We start from the raw sequence: 19,775 nt of genomic DNA, 5'->3' as shown, positions 1-19,775 counted from the left end.
GCTCCCTGGAGCCCAGGCCAGGCCAGTTCCCCAGGGCTATGGGTTTCTTGCAAAATGTTTGGACCAAAGCTCCAACTAGCAACTATAGTATGTCTGCCCATTATTGAGCCGGGTATGTTTATCCTTCTAGACCTCCTGGAGGGAGGGTAGAGTGGCCACCCATATTTATAACCACATCTACAGCCTACTTGAATCCTCAGAATAAGCAGGAGATGAGTATGCAGTGATACTCCCATTTTTACACACCAGAAAGCAGGCCAAAGGGGCCAAGGCACTTGCCTAAGGCCAGTAGGCAAGTCTAGGGTCATGGCCAGCTCCCTCCCTTCCACCTCCCGCTCCATGCCAACATCCTAGTCCTTAGCGAAGTAGAACGCATGCTCCTCAAATGCAGGGTCTACATCATGTCCACCATTTTTGTTTGTTTGTTTGTTTGCTTTTGAGATGGAGTTTTGCTCTTGTCGCCACCCAGGCCAGAGTACAATGGCACGATCTCGGCTTACTGCAACCTCCGCCTCCCAGATTCACACCACCACACCCAGCTAATTTTTGTATTTTTAGTAGAAACAGGGTTTTGCTACGTTGGCCAGGCTAGTCTCGAACTCCTGACCTCAGGTGATCTGCCCGCCTTGGCCTGCCAAAGTGCTGGGATTACAGGCGTGAGTCACCATGCCCAGCCTCGTGTCTACCTTTTATTCCAAGCACAGTACCAGGCACATTGTAGGCATCTATTAAATATTTGTCAGATAAAAGGAAAAACTCCCTTCCCAGCACCTGGGTCAGGCCTTATAAAGGGGCGAGAAACAGGGCTAGGGCCATCTTCACTCGTGCTCACCTCCTCTGGCCTCCTGTGTGGACTGGAATTCCTACTCTTAGAGCTAATCTGTGGGTTAAAACACTCCCATTCCAGAGCCCTGCTGAATGCCACATAGAAAGCAAAGAATAGGCCAGGTGCGGTGGCTTACGCCTGTAATCCCAACACTTTGGGAGCCCAAGGCTGGTGGATCACGAGGTCAGGAGTTCGAAGTCAGCCTGGCCAACATGGTGAAACCCCATCTCTACTAAAAATACAGAAATTAGCCGGACGTGGTGGCAGGTGCCTGTAATCCCAGCTACTCAGGAGACTGAGACAGGAGAACGGCTTGAACCCGGGAGGCGGAGGTTGCAGCGAGCTGAGATTGCGTCACTGCACTCCAGCCTGGGTGACAAGAGCAAGACTCTGTCTAAAAAAAAAAAAAAGTAAAGAATAACTAGGAAAGAGGGAGAAAACTCTTTATCATTCATTCATTTGCTTTTACAACAATGCAGATCCAGTAAAAACCTATGATCTGACTTACTAGGAATGAGGACTGCTGTCATCTCAGAAAGAGGAAGGTGAGGTGCAGCGATGACAAGTCACAAATAAAGGATGCCTGTGGAAGGATGTCTTTCCTTAGACCCTAAAAGTTTGTGGTCTGTTTTCTCAAGGTTCTCAAAAACACCCAAATAACCTCTTCAAATCCTTCCCCCCAAGGAAGGCAACGGCCAAACTTCTCTTCATACAAGACTGTCCTTTTCCCACAACCACCCATTCTTAGAAACTTTTTTTTTTTTTTTTTTTGAGACAGGGTCTCACTCTGTCACCCAAGCTGGAGTGCAGTGGCACAATCATGGCTCGCTGCAGCCTCGACCTTCTGGGCTCAAGCAATCCCCTCACCTCAGCCTGGGACTACAGGCATGCACCACGCCTGGCTAACTTTTGTATTTTTGGTAGAAACGGGGTTTCACCATGTCGTCCAGGCTGTTCTCGAACTCATGGCCTCAAGCGATCCTCTTGCCCCAGTCTCCCAAAGTCCTGGGATTACAGGTCTGAGACATCACTCCTGGCCTCTTAGGGGTGTTTTAACAGTTTTCTGCTGGGGGATGTGAATGCCTTTGACTACTCACCATCTGCTGCATCGTCTTAGAAGGTCCTCACCGTTGACAAAAGCCTCACTTGATCCTATAGCATCTTTCCAGAACTGCTGTTTCTGATACCCTGGCCTTAGGAGATAAATGTCCTTCCCAAGACATTAGGCAGAACACCCAGAGGACTTACAATAACCTTGGACTGCTGGGGACCAACCTCAAGCCACTCACCTGTATTTATAGTCTCTGAAGCACATTTGATTCGCTTTGAGCTTAGAAATGAGAAGCTTGAGAATTTTCAGGAAGATGAAGAAATTGACCTGAAAAAAAAAGCAGAGTTGGGTAAGTAAATGATGAACTCCGCATAGCTGTGAATTTCAAGGTCAGGCTGGGCTCGGCCATCAGTTCCATCAGTTCAATGTAAACCAGGGGCAATGTAGCCGTTAGCTGGTCAGGTAGTAAATGCTTAGCTGTGATCTCCACTGGCCCAAAGGCCATCTGAATCTCCAAAGTCCCAAAGGTCATCTGAACTGAAAGTCTGGAAGGAATTTTAGAAAGTGATTTAGTTTATTATTCTGCCTTAAGGAGGCCCATCATTAAGGCCATCTAGAAAGGCAGGTGGACAGTCACATTATTATTATTACTATTACTGTTATTATTATTATTAATATTAGCCATCATTAAGGCCATCTAGAAAGGCAGGTGAACATTCACATTATTATTATTACTATTACTGTTATTATTATTATTATTAACCATCATTAAGGCCATCTAGAAAGGCAGGTGAACATTCACATTATTATTACTATTACTGTTATTATTATTAACTAGCACATACTGAGTACTTATTGAGTACTTAGCACTAAGTACTTAGTACTTATCACTTAGTACTTAGCATCATGCCAGGCTTTGGGCTAAGAATGGTCCAGGCATTCTTTTTTTTTCTTTTTTTTTTTTTTTGAGACGGAGTCTTGCTCTGTCACCCAGGCTGGAGTGCAGTGGCGTGATCTCCACTCACTGCAAGCTCCGCCTCCCGGGTTCACGCCATTCTCCTGCCTCAGCCTCCCGTGTAGCTGGGACTACAGGTGCCCGCCACTGCGCCCGGCTAATTTTTTTTGTATTTTTAGTAGAGACGGGGTTTCACCGTATTAGCCAGGATGGTCTCCATCTCCTGACCTCGTGATCCGCCCGTCTAGGCCTCCCAAAGTGCTGGGATCAGGCATTCTTTTATCTAATTTTTACAACACTCTGCTAAGGTAGCCACAACTATTTTTATCCTCATAATACAATGAGAAAACAGAGGCACAGAGAAATAAGTGTAATTCCCAGGTTGCACGGCTAGTCAGTGACTGAGCCTGTAATTAAACCCAGATTCATCGGATTATAACCCTCCCTTCACTTAAACAGAACACTAGTCTGCCTCTCTTCTGTAAAGAACTCCATCCGTATTGGTGTCTAACCTGAGATCCTGTTGCTGCTATGGAATTCTCGGACAGCATATGCTCTCTACTCCCTAGAATACATTCCATGACTGTCATGGGCTGGGAAAATCCAGCCCTTCATTGTCAGCCCTTAAAGAAATTTAAAAATACACCTGCAAATTTCCCCACCGCCCCCCCTCAGGTTTCTCACTCCAGGGGAAGTCAGCCACCATTTTGTGAGGACACTCAAGCAGCCTATTGGCAGATCCACATGGGGTAACTGAATTCTCAGGCCAAAAACCAGCACCACCCACCACCAGCTGCATGTGCGCGCCCCCTTGGAGCTGATCCTCCAGCCCCAGCCAAGCCTTCAGATGGCTGCACCTCTGGCCGATGTCTTGGCTGCAGCCTCAGGAGAGATCAAGAGCCCCCTGGAAGTGGTGAAAAGCAAGTGGCTGGGTTTGGGTAGAGCTTGGAGAATGAGAACAGGGTTTGTGAGAAGTGAGACTGGAGAGGGAGGGAGGGTCAGTGTCTGCAGGGTCTTTCACTGCCGTGCTAGGCGAGGAGTTTGGGTTTTCTTCTGAAAGCAATGAAGAGCCGGTAACAGATTTTAAGCAGGCAAGTGACCTGATTAGATTTGTACTACTGCATTTCAGAAAGATAATTTCAGTGGCAGTGTGGAGAATGGATTGGGTGAGGGTAAGGCTGGAGGAAGGGAGACCAGTTGGGAAGTAGTTTCAGAGTTCCTGGGGGATGGTGATGGAGAGGCGAACTCAGCAGCAGTCCTGGTGCTTCAGTGATGGAGAGGAAGGGATCAATTTGAAATGATGAAGAAGTATGAGTCAAATGATCTTTGTTATTGATTGGATGTGAGGGTATGACCCTGACATTTGGTGGTAGATCTCAAATGTGCGGTACTGCCATTCGCCAATAAAGGAATCACGTGGGGGGAAGGAAGAGCACTGGGTGGAAAGTAGAGGGTGGATGAGGACTCCAGTAGTTTTAAACACAAGAGATGTTCCTAGGCAGTTAGATATTTATGCCTGAATCTCAGCAGAGAGGTCCCAGCCAGAGCATGAAGCCATTGGAGTAGACAAGATTATCCAGGGAGACTGTGTAGCTGGGAGAGAAAGAGGGTTAAGAGAATTGCCCCGTAGTGAAGGCAAAAACGGAGAAAGTGGAGATAGCAAAGGTGATGAAGAAAGAATAGCTAGGGAGGTTAGAATAAATGACACAGACAGGGCATCCTGGAAGCCCCCAAAAGGATGATTTTAAGAAGGTTTAAATGCTACATAGAACTTAAGCAAAATAAGACTGCATTTAGCAACAAGGAGGTCACTAAGAGAAGCTGCCGTGTAGAGGTGGGATCACAAGACGGATTCCAGTGCTTGCTTTTGTGGATGAAATGGGAAGAGCAGAGGCAGCATAGACAACATTCAAGAGGCTTGGCTGTGAAGGGAAGCAGGGCATTCAAACAGTAGTTGACAAGGGATACACAATGAGGTAATGTCTCCTTGGTTTTATTTGTAGGGCTGGAAGAGGTTTTTGGTTGCAACCGTTTTTAAGATTAAAAAGACCACGCCGGGCACAGTGGCTCACACCTGTAATCCCAGCACTTTGGGAGGCTGAGGTGGGCGGATCATGAGGTCAAGAGTTCGAGATCAGCCTGGTCAATATAGTGAAACCCCATCTGTACTACAAATACAAAAATTAGTCAGGCATGGTGGTGCACGCCTGTAGTCCCAGCTACTCAGGAGGCTGAGGCAGGAGAGTCACTTGAACCAGGGAGGTGGAGGTTGTGGTGAGCCGAGATTGCCCCACTGCACTCCAGCCTGGGCAACAGAGCGAGACTCTATCTCGGGAAAAAAAAAAAAAAAAAAATTAAAAAGACCTAAAAATGGCTTTATGCAATATAGAAAGAACTGACAGAAAGGGTGATCAGGCAACAATTAATGCAACAAAGTCTCTAGACATTGAGTCAGCATAGTACTCATGTCCCTTCCTAGAAATAAAATCCTTTAGCTACATATTGAAATGCAAGCTATAGAATTCAGTATGTGTCCGTTATTATTTGTTTTTATTGTCCTCAGGAGAATCAATGCTCAATGCTAAAAGACTAGAGTTTCAGGCAAGAAGCTAATCCTGAAGCCAGCAGGAATGATGGAGGTTCCCAGACAAAAATAGTTAGGAACAGAGAATTTAAATACAAGCTAAATGTAACCAAGTCATGTATTTCTTTTAATGGGATACCTGCCTCTCATCATAAAGAGAAAACGTGTCCTTGACTTAGTGATTTGTTGAACATAGGCATTTTTCTTACAAAGCAAGCTTAACAGCAGAAAGGCATATATTTCAGCAAATTAATTTTTTTTTTTTTTTTTTGAGACGGAGTCTCGCTCTGTCGCCCAGGCTGGAGTGCAGTGGTGCGATCTTGGCTCACTGCAAGCTCCACCTCCTGGGTTCACGCCATTCTCTTGCCTCAGCCTCCCGATCAGCTGGAACTACAGGCGCCAGCCACCACACCCGGCTAATGTTTTGTATTTTTAGTAGAGACGGGGTTTCACCACGTTAGCTAGGATGGTCTCGATCTCCTGATCTCCTGACCTCCTGATCTGCCCACCTCGGCCTCCCAAAGTGCTGGGATTACAGGCGTGAGCCACCACACCCGGCCCAGCAAATTAATTTCAATCAGGACTATCTACTAGGCAATGAAGGGTTATAATGAGAAGCATGTTGATTCACTGTTCTCTGTGTTTTCCAGAGACCAGACATGAGAAAATGGGCATCAACCCAGGGGCCATACGAAGGAGGCACTTCCTCACTGCCATAGGATGAAACCCTAGCTGGGGGTACCATGGAGCCTCTGTTCATTTAGGCTTCCAAGAAGACAAGAGTCAGCAGGTACTATTGGATGGTGCTGTTCTTCATTTGCACACAAGCAGGAAAGGGGCTGAGTGAGGACCTTTTCCAAGAACCTAGCCAACTCCTCCAGGATTCTGTGACCAGATGGGGGTAGGTACTAAGGACCCAAATATGTAAGGATCTCTGCTAGATTCTGGAAAATACAGATGCATTCCCAGACATCACCAAGATGCATCCTTGGTGACACTTTCTTGGTACCCCAGCTTCTGTGCACAGGTCTGGGTCTACAGATTGGCAAAAGTGATTGCCAGTATGGCGGGAACTCAGGGGTAGGCCCTCATCTACCCCTAAACTCTTCCATCTACCCCCAAACCCCTCCTCCTCTGGCCTGCTCTGTGGACTAAAATGCTTATCCTGTAGAGCTACTCTTGTGAGTCAAAACACTCTTTCCCCAAGAGCCCTGCTGAAAGGCACACATCCCACTGAAGCTAAGGAATCACTGGGAGAGGAGGAAGGAAGCCCTTTCTTCATTCATTCATTCATTCATTCATTCATTCATTCATTTTTGCAACAGTGAAGATTTCGGTAATTACCTAGGATCTGGCCTATTATCACCACTTAAAGCAGAAGATGGGGTGTACCAAATGTAAGTTTTGATGGGGTGGGAAAACCCAGAGTACAGCAAGATTCCCACTTGGAGTCTTTAGAAGAGGAGAGAACAGGAATGAGGAAATGTCTTGGGAAGCCTGAAGTCACAGAAAGCCCCTGGCTTCCTGGTGGGGCAGAGGACCTAAAGAGGGACAAGGCCAGTGAAGATGAAGTTTACCAGTGTATCGGCTTTGCCAAGTTCTGAGGCTACCACAGAAGATTCAACAATAGCAAATGCAGGCTTTTGACTTTATGACTTCATAAAGTCAACAGATGGTTCAATTTGTGAGCTCAAAACAGCCATTTCACTGGGTCTGTTAACTGCAGGGAGCAGGGTATGGATAGAATGACCTTGCGTAGTGTAATTATTGTGTAAGGCTGTCCTGGAGCAGGACTGATCAAGGCTTTACCAATATTCTACTGAGGGCCAGGGAGGCTAGGCTGTAAGAATATGCCGGGTTTCAAGATGATTCAACTCTAAATGTACACTTTAGATGACAGGTGAAGTAGTGAAGTTTGATACAAAGAAAAGAGGTGGGAATTCTACAATTTCTGTCTGGCAAGAGACCCAAAGGGCATCTGGATTCTTCAGGTTGCCACATTATGGTCATTTCTGAAACACAGGCAACCTTGTACCGACAAAGCAGTAAATGAAGTTTGTTGACGCATCTGGATTTCCAGCATGTTGTACACTCACGTCAACCCAGATGCTGGTCAGTAAATGCAGACCCAGTCTAGGGGATGGTGGGAAAGATCCAACTATGATAACTAGGGATGTTCACCACAGAGCCGGACCCTGGGATGGGAAACTCTCCTTGGTCCCAGTGCTTTGTTCACCATGCACAGTTGGCTTTTCCTCAGAAGCCTCTGATCCATGTTCCCCAAAATACAGCCCAGGCTCAAATTTGACCAAGTTGAAAGAAAATTGTTAAGTACCTAGAAATGCCAAGTGCTACTAGCTCAGTCTTGATTATTGCTACTCTTTTTCAGTTTAAATAGGATATATGTGGGGGCCAAAGAATTATTTTTTTTTCTTAATACAATAAAGATTTATTTTATTTTATTTATTATGTCACAGTCTAGTACAGCTCTGCTCCATACAGTCATTCAGGAATCCAGGTTCCTTCCACATTGTGATTTAAGGAATTCTCTTTTAGAGTTGGGGTTATGTCTACTCAGATCAGTGGAAAATTGTAATATGTGGTCATGTGACCAAAAATGAAGGTAGATATTGGTTCAGTCATAGTCTGATGAGTCTCAGAATTATAACTATTAAATTCTGAGTTCCCAGAGGATAGAAACTCTGAGATAACCTAGCACCCAGCCAAGCCCAGTGAAAGTGCTCAATGAACACTAAAGGAAGATACAAGAGTGGCTGAATGAGATTCCAGTGCTAAGGAAGCTCTACACGGCAGGAGATTTGATTCCATCAGTTTGGGTAAGTCCAGGCTAGGTATTGTTTTAATCCTCCCCAGGTTGTTTTAATGTGCAGCTACTGTCTAGTCCATGGTTTTTCAATGTCAGCACTCTTAATATTTGGGGCAGGATAATTATTTGTTCTGGGTGTGGTTCTTTGTGTTGTAGGGTGTTAAGCAGCATCCCTGACCTCCACCCACTAGATGCCAGTAACAACACTCTCCTCCTACCCCCATCCCTAATTTATGACAATTAAAAATGTCTCCAGACATAGCCAAATGTCCCCAGGGGTCAGAATCTCCTCTGGTTGAAAACCACTGGTCTAATTCAAGACTGATTTTATAGATGAAGAAACAGAGGCCCAGAGAGACCAACTCACTTGGCTAAAGGACACATCACAAGTCAGTCAGAGAGCCCAGACTCCTGACTCCTAGCCTGGCTCTTTCACTTCTTTCTGCATGGCCTTTCTTTTCCCTTCCATGTCTGGTGGAACACATACATTCCACTCTCCAGGGAGCCCTAGAACCAATGCACAGAATCCTAGAATCCTAGAGCTGTGCAGGTTGGGAGGGCAGCAGATTTAGCTCCTTATTGTTCAGGACAGATTATCTTCTTGGAAACTGATAGAGATGAAGATCTAATGCCTTTCTCTGGGGTCTATGTCAGTGTTTTACAAGTTCATCGTTAAATATCTTCCTTGCGACCAAGGGGAATGTTCCTATTTCTCTTCAAGCCCATTTCCTCTTGTCCAAGTCCCTGTAGACACAGACAACGATAGTTAAGCAATGTCCTCTCTAAGAGCTGAGGGTGATTGTGAAAGATTCCCTTCTAGGCATGCCTGTTGAGCTCTTTTAATTGCAGGGTGTTGGGGGGTGGGGGAGAGAGAGATTAATAAAGGACTCAATTTCCAAGGAGAAAGAGAGTTTATCAGGCAGACCTGGGGCCATCCAATAGGCACTTGAGGCCTATGTGTGCATGGGAGGAGGGAAACACCATGGTGGATTTGGAGAACTTTAAATGTATCCATACAAGTAGTGCAGAGGGCACTTCTGGTTAGGTGAGGAGAGAGGGAATGACTCTACTCTAAGGAGTTTAGAACCAGATCAGAGGGAAATAGTGACCCATTAAACAGACGAGTAGAACAGAGACATAATCAGATTTTACTCCAAAAAGATCACTCGGGCTGCAACAAGAGGATGGATTGTCAGGGGCAAGAATGAAGAAGAGAGATCAAAAAGGAGGTTTTTGCAGAGGTCTGCACAAAAACAAACAAACAAACAAAATCACAACGGGCTGAAGAAGAGCAGAGACCAAGGGATTAAGGAGAAGGAAATAGCTTGGAGAGATCTTTAGTAGAAGAATTGACAAGACTTGAAGTCTGAATAGATGTTGCAGGGAGAAGGAAGACAGAAATTAGGAGAACACCAAGCTTTCCAGCTTGGGTGCCTGGGTAGGTGGGTTGTGGAGCCATTTTCTGGGTAGAGTGAGCAGGAAGAGGAGAGGTCTGAATGGGAAGATAAGGAGTCCACCGCGAACTAAGGTGAGAGTGGCCATTTCAGTAGAGCTGACCATGACTGGAGTCATAGAAGCAACAGCATGTAAAGGTCATTTTATCCAAAGTGAGAAGATAGAGTATGTTCTCTTGTCCCAGCTAGGAAGCACCAAGGGAAACTAGCACGTGGGTCAGCCAGCCATAGAAGGCCAAAGCAAGGTCCGAAGCAGTAGTTCCAGCCCTGGCTGTCCACTAGGATCATTTTGGGATTTTAAAACTACAGTGGGCCAGGTGCGGTGGCTCACGCCCATTATCCCAGCAATTTGGGAGGCCGAGGCAGGTGGATCACAAGGTCAGGAGTTCAAGACCAGCCTGACCAACACGGTGAAACCCCATCTCTACTAAAAATACAAAAATTAGCCAGGTCTGATGGTGGAAGCCTGTAGTCCCAGCTACTAGGGAGGCTGAGGCACAAGAATCGCTTCAACCCAGGAAGCAGAGGTTGCAGTGAGCCAGGATCTCCCTGCTGTACTCCAGCCTGGGCAACAAAGCAAGCCTCTGTCGAAAGAAAGAAAGAAAGAGAGGGGGAGAGGGGGAGAGGGAGAGAGGGAGAGAGGGAGAGAGGGAGAGAGAGAGAGGGAGGGAGGGAGGGAGAGAGAGAGAGGGAGAGACAGAGAGGGAGGGAGGGAAGAAAGGAAGGAAGAAAGGGAGGGAGGGAAGAAAGGAAGGAAGGAAGGAAGGAAGGAAGGAAAAACTACAGTGCCTGGCTACAGTGCCTGGGTCCCACTCCCAGAATTTCTGATGTCATAGGTCTGGGGTACAAGCCACCATGATGTTTTGAACACAGCCAGTTTGGAGAACTCCAGGTGTAGACAAAGAGGTTCACAAACTTTAATGAGCATCCAAAGCCTGGGGAGCCTGTTACAATGCAGATTCGGATTCAGTAGGCCTGGGAGATGTGGCCGAAGAACCTGAATTTATAACAAGCACTCAGGTGATGCTGGTGCTATCCGGTCTGAGGACCATCCTTTGAAAAGCAAGGGTGTAGCAACATGCTTTTCAACTCAGGCCACTCCTGAGATCAATGAAACATAAATGTCTGGGGGTGGGACTCAGGCAAAAAGAATTTGTAAAGACACCCAGGGGATTCCAAGAGGAACCCAGTTTGAGAATCATTGGTGCAGCTTCTAGAAGACTGCAAGTAAACACTAGGAATCCAGCTGGACCATGCCTGAACGCTCTCCTAGGGATGGCTTCTGCCTTCCATCCTGCTTTGTTCTGCCTGGTTAGCAAGAACCTTCCAGGGTCCAGAGTGCAGGCCGTGAGTGTCCACTGAGTATGTTTATCAAGAACCCACCTTATGCTTGGGCTGGCTGCCAGGATGATCAGAACATGGGGCTTACAGTGGCAGAAAACAGGTTTTAAAGAGACACTTGAAATGGTGTGGGCGAGGGCTGGAGCAGAAGCCTGCACAGGATCTGGGAAGGAACAAAGGAGGGTGTGGCCATTCCTACTTTGTGAGGTGTGCATCCAGGTAGAGCAGTGCAGAGAGAGACGGATCCCTGACCCAAGACTTGAAAGATGAGGAACAGATCACCAGGTGGAGAAGATGGCGAGGGAAGGAGTTGGAACCACAGGAGAGTCTGAACCAAGGTACTAAGATGCAAAAGAGCCTGCAGCATTCAGTATGGCAGGCATGGGGGCTGGAGGCAGTAAATAGTTTTTGAGCTGCACAGTGTTTGGTTAAAAGTGCCAGCTGTCACCCCTTTGGGCTGAGATCCAGTTTCCATTGACTGGCTCTGTGACTTTAGGCAAGTAATTTCTCATCTCAGTGTGCTCACCAGTAAATAAACCTAAGAATGGCACATCCTCATAGATTGGTTGAGAAGATTACATGAGTTCATACACTCATACACAAAGCACTTACAAATGGAGCTGGCATGCAGAGGTGCTTAATAAACGTTCCTGAGACAGTGGTGGAGGTGTCCAGACAGGACCCCAGCTGGGCAGTGTGGCTGGAGAGAGGCTTGTGGAGGGCGGGGGAATGTGGCAGGGCTAAGCACGCCATGTGTGGGGTGTGTGTGTCCAGACCTCATCTGGGACACTATCAGCTTCAGGTCCAGTGACGGGAGGGAAGATACTGCAGCATTCGTGCCACCTCATAGACTAGAAGTGACACAGGCCTGTTCACACTGTTTTCCCACCACTTCTAGGAACATTTTTCCCTCCAGGTCACACCCAGGTCTAGACAGAGAGTTGCCTTCTATTATTGACAAGTTTTGACACTCCCCTATAAAAACTAGCCTTTTCTTTCATGGTACCACGAATGCCAGATTATTTACATAAAATGGCAGAAACAGATCATCCAGCAACGCCTTGGGGAACAGAGTGGGTGGAGAACAACAGGCAGTGTTCGACGCCTGGCGGGCACCCAGAGATGATGGTGCTGTGTCTAGGCAGAAAGATTTCTGCCTCCCTCTGGGATCTTGCTAACCCTTCCCAGTGTTTGCTAACTTCCCACCCCTTCCTGCTAGAATGAGATTTGACAGATCTCATTCTCATACTCTACTATCTAAAGGAATTTTTGACTCTGGGTTGGCCATCCTTTTCCATCCCAAATATTCTGGGCCACTATGATTAAAGGTCATTCCTCCCTAAGGTCTCAGAGTAGCATCTAAGTCTTGATTCTAATCTGCATCACAATTTTGGGTTAATATTAATTGTGTATTTTCCTCCTCTAAAAGACGTTCCCTTCGTCTCTTCCTCCCTCCTGTGGATGGATATAAGCCGATACCCCTGCTATTCCGGGCTCCTCCGTGACTAAAGGCATCGGTATCCACAGAGCCTTGCACACATCTCAGCCCTTCAATACAGGACCATAGAGCTGACTGCAGGTCTCTTTACACAGTTTGAAGACCCAGAGAGAAGGAGGCTTACAACGTAACTCCAAATTGAGGTCCTGAACCAGAGCAAGAAATGCAGCAGAAAATGCTCATAGTTCAGCTTCTCTCTCTCAAGGGATCAGAGAATCTGGGGGACAGGAGTGGGGTGGGGTGGGGGATTTCCCACAGCTGCTAGGGTCAGAGACAAAGAGGTGGATGGAATGGTCCTTACCGTTACACAGAGCAGCATGGGTCCTCGGATGATCCACCAGATTTTCTTATTCCCATTTGTTGTCCAGCACCTAAGGTCAAAGAGCAGGCAAAAGAAGACTTAAAAACAAGAGGAGGTTGAAAGTCAAAGTCTCATGCTGTCTAGAAGGATGCTTGCACTCAAGCCCTACTTCCCACCAATCATTCCCTCGAGGGGTGGGAGCTGCAGAAGAGAGAACTAAAATCCCTTCCTGTTAGCACTGGTACCGTTTACTTTCCTTAACATTAAATTGCTCTTCAGTGGTAACAGCCTAGTGTGTAAATCTTTCCAAAATTTTCCTCCATGTTCATACAAACATAAATTCCTAAATACGTAGTTTTTGTGTGTGTGTGCTATAAAATGGGATCACACGATATACGTTTCAGCAATAGGCTTAAAATAGGCTGTTGAGAATCAGTGCCTAAAAGTTCCCATCATAACTAACTTGTTTTTCTTTAAGTAGTCTCATAATATCCTGCAATATAGGTATATTACAGTTTGTTCAATGATTCCCGTGTTGACCAGCATTCAGTGGTTTTTTGTTTGTTTGGTTTTTCTATTTTTTTTTTCCTCACTATGAACAATGCTGCAATAATCATTCTTGTATTTTTGTCCTTACATACCCAGGGCTGCAGCTAACCTACACAGCATCTTTGAGCTAATTTGCATGCGTAACTAAATGAATAAACTAATTGCTATAAGATCTTTGATTATCTTATCTCCCATTCCTAAGAATATTCTAGATGGCCAAAATGAGAAGGGATGGATATTTTCTTTGGTAAAATGATGTAATTCTTTGTATTTAGGCATGCCTGGGAATTATTGGCTCATGAAAGAGTAAAATCCAGTAAATTACCTACCCCGTGTTCTCCAGGTGTGCACGGGCAAAACCCCAGGGCACAACAAATAGCACAGGGAAGGCTGGGGAGAAAACACGGTGAAATGTAGTTAGGAGTTGGTTGGCCAAACCTGCCTGCCTCACACCACAGCTGATGGGGCTAACCACAGGTGGTTAAAACATCAAACCTAACATCATGGAGTTGTGGACTGTGAGAGCTGGAGAGACCCAGAGTAGCACAGGGCTGATCCATTGTTTTACCACCCAAGAAACCAGGGCCCAGAGAGGGAAAGCGACTTGATACTTGTCACAAAGCAGCTGAGAATAAATCCAAGGGTATTAACCCAAATCTCCTGAATGACTGGCCCAGGTTATTTCCTCTGAATCCTGCAGCACCAAATTCTCCAAAGGGTTTGTGGAGGTAGGGGGTCCAAATCTGGATACTCTTGGTCGTATTACTTTTAATCAGAAAACCTCTTCTTGAAGACCTGGTATTATGAACTAAATATAGGTGTCCTCCCAAAAGTCATATGTTAAAGCACTACCCCCGATGCGATGGAACTTGGAGACAGGGCCTTTGGTGGTGAGTACTTAGGTTTAGCTGAGGTCATGAGGGTGGGGTCCTCATGACAGGATTAGTGCCCTTATAAAAAGAGACCAGAGAGCTTGCTTTCTCTCTCTCCTCACCATATGAGAATACAGGAAGAAGGCAGCTGACTGCAAGACGGGAAGAGAGCCCTCACCAGAACCCAAGCATGCTGAACTTCCCAGCCTGCGGAACCATAAGAAATCAATGTCTGTTGTTTAAACTACACTGGCATTTTGTTTTGACATTACAAGCAGACTAATACAGTTGGGGACAGGGTAGGAGGAATATCATCAGATTCCACCAGACTTTCTCAATTTTTGAATGTGTCCATTGGGCTGTTGGGCCTGTAGCACCTGTGCATATATGCACATTTGTGCACACACACACACACACCCTCTTCAAGGCTTCCTGTCCTTGAGGATTTATATGTCCCAGAAGGAACCTCCAGTTAGGTTTCTAAGTCCAACTAAAGTCTTTATTGGGCTCCCATATTTTGATGGATCCCCAAGAGAGGAGGCTGGTGGTCAGGTCACTCACCCCAACCTAACAGCAGGTATCTGGGCCACAGCCGCCTCTCAGGAAGCACTGTGGGCTCCAGCAGCGCGTGGAGGTAGAGGCCTTCAACCAGTAGCCATAAGTAATTGGCACCCACAGAGTAGTGCAAGAGAACCTGGACTGAGCGGCAGGAGGTGGACATCTGCAGAAGACAAAACACCTGAGGGTGAGTCCAGGCTCCCCTGCATCTGACTCTAAGTCAAGGGGAGAAGGACCTCCCAGGGACAACCCTTTTTTTTTTTTTTTTTTTTTTTTGAGATGGAGTCTCACTCTGTCACCAGGCTGGAGTGTAGTGGTATGATCTTGGCTCACACTGCAACTTCCAACTCCCTGGTTCAAGTGATTCTCCTGCATCAGCCTCCTGAGTAGCTGGGATTACAGGCGCGTGCCACCACACCCAGCTAATTTTTGTATTTTTTTAGTAGAGATGGTGTTTCACCATGTTGACCAGGATGGTCTTGATCTCCTGACCTTGTGATCCACCTGCCTTGGCCTCCCAAAATGCTGGGATTACAGGTGTGAGCCACCATGCCCAGCACCCTCCTTCTTTGCTCTGGTCTCTCCCAGACCCTTGCTGACCATTTCAGGGAGGTTGGCAATAATATCAAAATGTGAAGGAAGGAGGGCTTCATGTAGGTTTTCAAGGCCAGCCTCCTCTTTAACGTTCTAGACATTTTCAGACAAACAAAAATGTAGAAAATTCACCATCAGCAATTGCCCTAATGGAAACACTGAAGAGTATGTTCTCTAACCTCAGTTCAATTAAACTAAAATCAATAATTAAAAAATTTTCATGATTGGAAATTAGAAAATAGACTTCTAAGCAATCCATGGATCAAAGAAAAAAAATAAAACAGAAATTAGAAAGTATTTCTTAACCAAATGTAAACAAAATACTGCACGAACTTACAGTATATGGTTAATACCAAACCTTATGTAATAAAACTTATAGCCTTAAGTGCATTTTTTAAAAAAGAAAAAAGCTGAATATCAATTATTTTAAGGATCATGTAAAAAAAAAAAGTTAGAAAAAGCATAGCAAATTAAGCCCAAGAAAGTACATGGGAGGAAATAATAAAAGCAGAAGTTAATGAAATAGAAAACATGACATAAAGATAATCAACAATGCCAAAAGTTTATTCTTCGAAAAGTCCAATTGAGAAACTTGTTGCCAAGATGATCAAAGGGTAGGAAAAAGAGCAAAGATAAAATTATCAATGTCAGGAATGAAAATGACAACACTCTTACAGATCCAATGGACTTGAAAAAGATCTGAAGAGAATATCATGAACAATACTATGCCAATAAATTTGAACAGTTAGATGAAATAGACAAATTCCTAGGAAAACTCATTTACTACAGCTGACAGAAGAAATAGAATCTGGATATCAGATTCATAATTAATCCATAGTTTAAAACCTTCCAGGGCCGGGCGCGGTGGCTCACGCCTGTAATCCCAGCACTTTGGGAGCTCGAGGCAGGCAGATCACAAGGTCAGGAGATCAAGACCATCCTAACATAGTGAAATCCTGTGTCTACTAAAAATACAAAAAATTAGCTGGGTGTGGTGGCGGGCACCTGTAGTCCCAGTTACTCGGGAGGCTGAGGCAGGAGAATGGTGTGAACCTGGGAGGCAGAGCTTGCAGTGAGCTGAGATCACACCACTGCACTCCAGCCTGGGTGACAGAGCAAGACTCCATCTCAAAATAAATAAATAACTTTCCAATAAAGAAACCTCTGGGTCCAAAATGCTTCACTGGCACAATCAATCAAACATTTAAGGAAGAAATAACACTTATCTTTAATAAATTCTTCCAGAGAATAGTGAAAGAGGTAACAAGTTCTAATTTGTTTTAGGAGGATAGCACAAACTTGATCCCCAGCCTGACAAAGGCATTACAGGCCAATCTTTCTCATGAATGTCAACAAGGAAATACTCAACAAAACACAGTATTAGCAAACTAAAGACAGCAACTTAGGAGAAAGAAAATAATATGTCAAAACCTAGTTGGATTTATTCCAGGAATGCAAGGTTAGTTTAATAGGTTACTGCATCATTAGCAGGATAAAGGAAAAACCATCTCAATAGATGCAGATTTCAATGTGGAAAAGCATTGCTGCTTTAAGAAAATAGTAAAATTGTCCCTCAATATCCTTAAGGGATTGTTTCTAGGATCCCCTGTGGACACCAAAATCCACAGATGCTCAAGTCCCTTCTATAAAATGGTGGAGTATTTGCCTATAACCTATGCACATCCTTTCATATACTTTAAATCATAGCTAGATTGCTTGTAATACTTAATACAATGTAATGCTATGTGAATAGTTGTTATACTGTATTGTTTAGGGAATAATGACAAGGAAAAAGGTCCGTACATATTCAGTTCAGACACAATCTTCCTTTTTGTTCCCAAAACCTTCTATCCCTAGTTGGTTAAATTCATGAATGCAGAACTCACAGATACAGACAGCCAGCTATAATTGTAAAATGCGTTGATCTAGTCCAATTCTTTTGTTTGCACATGAAGAAATTCCTACCCAAAGACACACAGCAGCCATGGTGAACCCTTCTGCTTGTGGTTTCCTTCACCTGGGCAGGTGGTGGTTTTGTTAAGTCACGTACTGCTTCTCTAGCCAGAAGGTCTTGGAAATCCTCTTATCTCCCCCTGCCCCTCCCTAGTCCCACCTGCCTGCCTTCTGATTCCCAGTAGTGACCCATCAGGTGGGGAGCCCACTTTAAACAGTGGGGAAGGGAATTACCTCTGACAGATAGGACATCCACCCATTCTCATTGTCAGGCCTCTTGGAGTAAGAGTTGTAGAAGACGACGTCCTTCACCAGTACAGCCAGGGTTCTCAGGATGAAAGAAGCAAACAAGTTCATGTGGATGTAGTTGCGTGTGCAGTGGAGTTTTCTGTGCAAGGAGAAAACCAAATGCCTTCCCTCAGGAAAGAATGGCTCTGACCAACAGGCCTATGCCTTTTATGTCTGTGTATCTCTCACTAAAGACAGAGGGTCATAGTATAGCCTGCAGAGCTGGACTACTGGATTATGTGACCTTAAATCTCTCTGCCTCATTTTCCTCATTTGTAAAATGGGAGTAATAATAGTTATCACTGGCCAGGTGCAGTGACTCATGCCTGTAATCCCAGCACTTTGGGAGACCAAGATGCGCAGATCATGAGGTCAGGAGATTGAGACCACCCTAGCCAACATGGTGAAACCCTGTCTCTACTAAACATATAAAAAATAGCTGGGTGTGGTGGCGTGTGCCTGTAATCCCAGCTACTTGGGAGGCTGAGGCAGGAGAATCGCTTGAACCAGGGAGTCAGAGGTTGCAGTGAGCTGAGATCGTGCCACCGCACTCCAGCCTGGTGACAGAGCAAGACTCTGCCTCAAAAAAAAAAAAAAAAAAAAATAGCTATCACCTACAAAGCATCTTCAACATGCCAACCGTGTTCCAAATTATTTACATACGCAGCTACTTTTGAGTATCTTACTCCTTACCACCACTGGAGGTATAGGCACCATTATTACCCTGATTTTATAAATGAAAGAATTAAAGCAGAAGGATGAAGTCATCTGTCCAAAGTCCCAGAGCAGCAAGTCGTAGAGCTGAGATTCAGACACAGAAACTCTCAGGCCAAAGTATAGGTCTCCCAGATTCTTCTGCCTCTGAGAACAAGAGCACTTACCTCCAGGGGTTGTGGGATGATTAAATCCGTTAATCTGTGCACATAAGTAAGTGTCCAGAAAGTTGTTAGTGCTCATCACCTCTTCCTTACACACCTGGAGTCTCCTGCAGGCTCTTTGTGTGTGATGTGACATTTATCCTTGCTGTCGCCAGAGGAAAGAACTCTTCCCCCACTGTGCTCCCTGGGCAGCACATACCCTGTCCTGTTTTGCTTTAGAGCTATTGTTACATTTTTAATTTCCAAAAAGAACTTGAGGCAGATTCTTCTGTCTTAGGATTTATGCATTCTTCTAACTAGATTGCGGGCTATTTGAGGGCAGTGACTGTACCTCACTTTTCCCCAAGCCTTAGGCAGAACTGACACTTGGTTGTCCCAGGCTTGGCTGAAGTGACTTTCTGCAGGGCTGGGCAGTTATTTTCTCCTGGCTTGGTGCTGGAACTTTGGGACAGGGCATGGAGGAAGGAGGTCACAGATAATCAGTGGGTACAAGTTGCAGAGTTCTCCCGTAGCTCAAGCATGGTTCTCCCAGTGGGATAGATGGTCATGACTCTACCCTAGGAGCTCCAGAACATCTCAGGATTGAGGAGTCACATGAGGCCCAACCTAGGGCTAGCAGAGCCCAGGTGGAGAGGTGCTCTGGAGCTGGTATCCAGATCTCCTACACTTATGTCAAATGCTCCTTCTGCCACATTATATCCGCTTACATTCCTGAGACAAGAGACAGCTTTGGAGAGCTTTCTAGTGGGTCCATAAATGTCTCACTTGGGTGATTTCTAAAAACATGATTTAGTAAAAAGCACTCAGGCTTTGGAATGCTGAAAGTTTAGGGAGGGAAAGTGCTCAGATCCTGGACTGCCTGCTTGTGATCCTGGCTTCATTACCCACCAGCTGGCGATCTTGGGCAAGTTACTTCATCTCTCCATATTTCAATTAACTCATGTATAAAGTGGGGATAATAATAATGCTAACCTCCTAGGAATAGAATGAATCCTAATTTGAATTAGGGATGACATTTAAACGACCTAATGCATGTAATGCATTTAGGAGTAAGCACTTAAATTTGATAGCTAATTGGAGTCCCAGGGCCCTGAATTAAAATCCCAACTCTTCCACCCACTTGTTTGCCTTGGGGAAGATTCTTAATCTCTTCTGTAAAAAGAATGCCTCTGATTGAGTTGTGGTGGGAATGGGCTGTGGTGGTAACGGGTGTGATTAGGTATTTACACCAGGGCCGGGCACACAG

At 45.4% G+C, this 19,775-nt stretch overlaps 1 protein-coding gene across 1 annotated transcript in view; it reads right to left on the bottom strand.

Annotated features, from left to right (window-relative positions):
• GLP2R (glucagon like peptide 2 receptor) overlaps window positions 1-19,775 on the bottom strand; it is a 66,332-nt gene that overhangs the window by 16,938 nt on the left and 29,619 nt on the right. Inside the window, exons 6-10 of the mRNA XM_025362666.1 lie at window positions 17,598-17,751; window positions 14,820-14,979; window positions 13,716-13,776; window positions 12,838-12,907; window positions 2,116-2,204 (exon numbers count right to left, since the gene is read on the bottom strand). Coding sequence (XP_025218451.1) covers window positions 2,116-2,204; window positions 12,838-12,907; window positions 13,716-13,776; window positions 14,820-14,979; window positions 17,598-17,751 — 534 coding nt within the window. The remainder of the gene's footprint in view (window positions 1-2,115; window positions 2,205-12,837; window positions 12,908-13,715; window positions 13,777-14,819; window positions 14,980-17,597; window positions 17,752-19,775) is intronic.

The sequence above is a fragment of the Theropithecus gelada genome, chromosome 16, assembly GCF_003255815.1.
Source record: "Theropithecus gelada isolate Dixy chromosome 16, Tgel_1.0, whole genome shotgun sequence".
Classification (NCBI taxonomy): domain Eukaryota; kingdom Metazoa; phylum Chordata; class Mammalia; order Primates; family Cercopithecidae; genus Theropithecus; species Theropithecus gelada.
The sequence above is the reverse complement of the archived record's forward strand: the minus strand, read 5'-3'. Positions and strand labels throughout refer to the sequence as shown.